General features: G+C 49.8%; 1 protein-coding gene across 1 annotated transcript in view; it reads left to right on the top strand.

Annotated features, from left to right (window-relative positions):
* The window catches only part of Anxa4 (annexin A4), a 52,189-nt gene that overhangs the window by 20,661 nt on the left and 26,530 nt on the right, over window positions 1-4,998 (top strand). The window contains 1 exon segment of the mRNA XM_005364807.2: window positions 3,220-3,266. Coding sequence (XP_005364864.1) covers window positions 3,264-3,266 — 3 coding nt within the window. The 5' untranslated portion in view covers window positions 3,220-3,263.

Genomic DNA, 4,998 nt, shown 5'->3' with positions numbered 1-4,998 from the left:
CCTCCTCCTCCTCCTCCTCCTCCTTCTTCTTGTCTCTCGTTGGCTCAACCAGTGAGCCCAGGTATCTGCCTGTCTCTGCCACCCTAGTGCTGGGCTCACAAAAGAGCACCTCTTCATGCATAGGCTCTGGGGACTGAGCTTCGACCTCATGCTTGCAAGACAATCTCCCCAGAGCTCTTGCTTTTGATTTTTTTTTTTCAGGATCACATGTAAACCAGGCTGCTCTTGACTCTTAACATCTGGTGCCATATAATACAAAATAGTGATATGGCTAACAGTCCTATAACGAGAAGTTTAACACATAAAAAGCTTAACACATTTATTTAATCAATGTTTTATATGAGACTCAAGTCTTCATAAATGAAGACCCTGAAAACCCAAGGACAATTCTGAGGGTTTTTTTTTTTTGGTTGGTTGGCTTTCTGTCTTAAAAGCAGGGCCCACTGTGTAGGCCTGGCTGTCCCGGAACTCACTGTGTAGACCAGGTTGATCTCAAACTCCTTGAGATGTGCCCGCCTCTGCCTCCCGAGTGTTAGCGTTTGAAGGTGTGTGCCACCACACCAGGCCTGGGGAAATTGGGTGAATGTATAGAAATCCTACCGGGCAGAAGGTTTGATCCAGTGGTGGTTCCCGAGGGGGAGGCGGCAAGACCTCTGTGGGGATTCTCCTTGGACTGCGCATTCCTTTCTGAGCATTGTGCAGGAGCCAGCTGCAATGAGAGTCCCCGGATTTACTGTCAAACAAGACAGATAAGAGAATTTCCTTATGGCCAGCTCCTACACAGAAATACAGGGAAAGGTTAACTCAGCATTCTGGGCCCTGTGGCTTACTTAAGGGGGAGGGGGAGGAACTCTAGACGCCTGGTGACCAATTTTGGAAAAGTCAAATAGGTAAGAGACCAGAGAGACCTGGGCTCTACGAATGTTTCTGAGGCCTTTCATTCTCCTTCAATTAGAGGGGCTCAGCCTGTCAGCAGAGTGTAGGCACTAGATGTGGAGGTGGTGGGTTCCCACACCAAGCAATTCTTCAGTTCTTTCTCAGCTCCAAGTGGGTACCTTGCACCTTAATACAGTTCCAATACTACTAGGGGCTAAAGGCTCTGTCCCACCACACTGCCCACTCAGGTGCCTCTCAAACCCAGGAAGTGCTTCTGGACCACAGACAATAAACCGAAGGATTCCGTAGCTCCCTTGCCTTTGACGGCTGGAGCAGCGTGCAGAACTCAGGCAAAGAGTATGCCGAATGAATCACCCGTGCTTTTAGAAAAGATGGATCTCAGAAGCAGACACAGAGGCAGGGGAAGGGACAGGGAGTGGGACAGGGAGCTTCCTGTTTACCTCCCTTTTACGAGCGTCTTATCGTGATCCATAGAATCATTGGCCATGCCAGCTCGTTTCTGCCTCAAGATTGTTGTACAACTATTCCCTCCACCTGGAACTTGGTGAGGCTGTGTCTGCCCTTCAGTAGTTCCTCATTCAGCTGAGCTGGGGCTGTAGCGCCATGGGCAGGATGCCTTCCCAGCATGCACTAAGCCTCAGTACCTGATGAACAGGGCGTGGCACTGTAGTCCTTAATCCCAGCACCCAGGAAGTGGAGCCAGGGGCGTAAATTCAAGGTCATTTTTTTTTTTTTTTTTGGTTTTTTCGAGACAGGGTTTCTCTGTAGCTTTGGAGCCTGTCCTGGAACTCGCTCTGTAGACCAGGCTGGTCTCGAACTCACAGAGATCTGCCTACCTCTGCCTCCCGAGTGCTGGGATTAAAGGCGTGCGCCACCACCGCCCAGCTCAAGGTCATTTTTGACTATGTGGAGTTAAGGCCAGCCTGAGCTCTTCCTTCAGCTTAGATAGCATTTCCTCAGAGGTGCTTCTAGGCTACCCTATCAGGCCTGCTCCTTCCTGGTACCCTGATTATAATAGCCTCCATGTTAAAGACAAAACAGCAATGAACCCAGCTCTGCAGATCATAATGGCTTTATGATCCTGGACCCAGGCCAGAGCCCAGATCAGATGGTCAGAATGCCCATTCGGTGGTACCAGCTCTTAATTAAAACCAGAAGGAAAGAGAGTGATGTACAGAAAAGGGAAATGAGATGGAAGATAGCCTAGAAGCACCCAATTGGCTAAGTTCTCATCTGTCTTATCAGAAGGTGGGTAGAACAAATGTTGCTTGAATGTGGCTGGCATTCAGCTTCCTATTACAAGGGTAGATTCCATGCTGGGCTCTGGCCCAGAGGTTCCTGCATGCTAGGTGAGCGTTCTACCAACTGAGCTACGTTTCCAGCCATGTTGTGTATTTTTTGAGACAGAGTCTCATTTTGTAGACTAGGCTGACCTTGAGCTCACAATTCTCCTGCCTCAGCCTCCTGAGTTCTGTGGTTCCACCCAGCTGATTCTGCGATTTCTCAAGCTCTCAAATGTCTTCATCGTTGGTTCCAGGGTGACTCTTGGAGTGTTGAGGTGTCATGTCCACACGACTTAGATACGGGAACTGGAGGCAGTAGGCCTGATCCTCACAAGGGAACCCCACGAGAGAGCGGGAGCACACAGGGAAAGTTTGGCACACAAGCGTTCCTGATGGAGGAGGGGCACTGCAAACTGAGTGTGAAGACGTGCGGGATTAGTGAGGGAAAGTTCTAGACCTGAGATGGCGAAGGAAAAATAGCATCCGGGAAATGGACAGAGTCAGTGCCGGGTGGGCTGTCAAGACACGCGGACATTTACACAGATGTATGCAGACACATGCATGCACATAGATGCAGGGATGATGCAGGCACACACATGTCTGAACACACAGGATACAGGTGCGTGCACACACATTCACACACATGTGAACGCATACTGGGCAGTCCTGAGTTCTCTAGTTTCTGGTTCGGAGAGCTTGTTCCTTCGGGCCCTGTTCTGACCTGCAGTAGGGTATAATTCAGAATCTCTGTCTGTCCCGAGAATCAGTTACAGCACTTCACCCCAACAATACAGCATGGGCGTAGCGTGCACCTCCAAACAGGAGCAATTAGGAAGCTGCGGTTGGCACAATAAACTCAACTGCTCAATCTTCCTTTAATGATTAGCCTGGCCCAGGGGCTCTGGCTCCTTCACGGGTGACCTTTCGATGAGTTATGGATCGTTTCCTCTTGGCTCGGCTTCATGCAAACATGGTACCCTAACTAATGAGCAATGCCACATCCCTGGTCTCAGTAATTTCTCTTCTGCTTTGCTCACAGGAACTTCTGCCGAGGTGACTGAACTCTCAACGTGACCTACAGCCATGGTAAGTGCCTCGCCCCACCTGGTACCAGCCACCGGCGGGCACAGGATGTGTACTTAGGGAGCTGTGGCTTAAACAAAGCCCTGTTTGTTCAGCAGAGGGCGGGGAGCTGGGAGGCACCACGTTTCTCCAGTGCGCAGCACTATCTATCGTCCCACCCTCTCATCTCACATCTTCCCATGGGTGTACTCACAACAGTGCCTCCCGTGTAGCACGGCCCCTGTTTCTAGGGTTCCCTTGTCATTCTTTCCTGTGTCATTGTCTTAGTCAGGGTCACCATTGCTGTGATGAAAACCCATGCCCAAAGCAACTTGATGAGGGAAGGGTTGATTTCGTTCACACTTCCATCTAACAGTTCATCATCAAAAGCAGCGAGGGCAGGAACTCAAGCAGGGAGGCAGGAGCTGATGCAGAGGTCACAGAGGGGTGCTGCTTACTGGCTTGTTCCTCATGGCTTCTCATGTTTTCTCATAGAACCCAGAACCACCAGCCCAGGAGTGGCACCACCCGTAACGGGCTGGGACCTCCCCCAACAATCACTAAGAAAATGCTTTCCAATCAGGTCTTATAGAGGCACTTTCTCAACTGAGGGTCCTTCCTTTCTGATGACTCTGGCCTGTGTCCACAAAACTAGCCAGGACAGTGATGTGTCCTTTGCCACCTCAGCGAACTTTCCTGGTGTAGATGGACACCAACCACCCCTCTCCATCTTCCTCAAAAAGATTATTGTACACTGTGACCTGGAATTTAATCAGTACAGACACTCGTAAGAATGACAATGGAAAACACCTCCTGGCCCCTAGAATAAGGGAGAGTTGCTCGTGATGGTACCAGGTAAAGGAAACCACCCTTGCCAATCTCTCTATCGATTCCCCTTGTTAGACATTAAATCTTATCTCACAACAGTGTCGTCAGCAGTGCAGGTTAAACTTGAAGTCGGTGTTTGAGAACAATCCTAAAACCTTCATTACCAGAATTCCAAAGACCTCAGGAAACATGAACGCAGGAAGTTGAGGGTGTGAGCTGCCATATGTGAGGCCCTGGGTTGCGTCTTCAGTACATCATACATAGTTGTACACACACACACACACACACACACACACACACACACGAGTCTCACGATGAGCTCACAGACTAAATTAAACCAATTTAGAATTTTCACAGAAAATTACTAATAAAAGGTAAAATAAAGAAGCCAGGTGCGTATATCATGTTTCCATGATTCCTGTATCAAGTGCCACAACCCCAGTAACTTTAAATAAAAATAAATAAATAAACAAACAAATAAATAAATAAATAAATGTTTGGCTTCATTGGTCTGGAGGCCCAGATTCTAAACCCCAGGTGTCAACCTGGCTCATTATCTCTGAACCTTAGGGTGTGGAGACTCCTCCTTGGCCCTTCCCAATTTAGTGGTCTTAAAGTTCTTCAAATGCTGCACAGCTACATAAATCCAGTTCTGCCTTCCTGTGAGGACACCAGCCCGTAGGTCAGGGGCCCACCCTGCACTAGCCCCTGTGAGGACACCAGCCCCATAGGTCGGGGGCCCACCCTGCACTAGCCCCTGTGAGGACACCAGCCCTGTAGGTCAGGGGCCCACCCTGCAATAGCCCCTGTGAGGACACCAGCCCTGTAGGTCAGGGGCCCACCCTGCACTAGCCCCTGTGAGGACACCAGCCCCGTAAGTCGGGGGCCCACCCTGCACTAGCCCCTATGAGGACACCAGCCCTGTAGG

This window comes from Microtus ochrogaster, unplaced genomic scaffold, assembly GCF_000317375.1.
Source record: "Microtus ochrogaster isolate Prairie Vole_2 unplaced genomic scaffold, MicOch1.0 UNK1, whole genome shotgun sequence".
Taxonomy (NCBI): domain Eukaryota; kingdom Metazoa; phylum Chordata; class Mammalia; order Rodentia; family Cricetidae; genus Microtus; species Microtus ochrogaster.
Note: the sequence above shows the minus strand (reverse complement) of the source record. Positions and strands in the feature narration are given on the sequence as shown.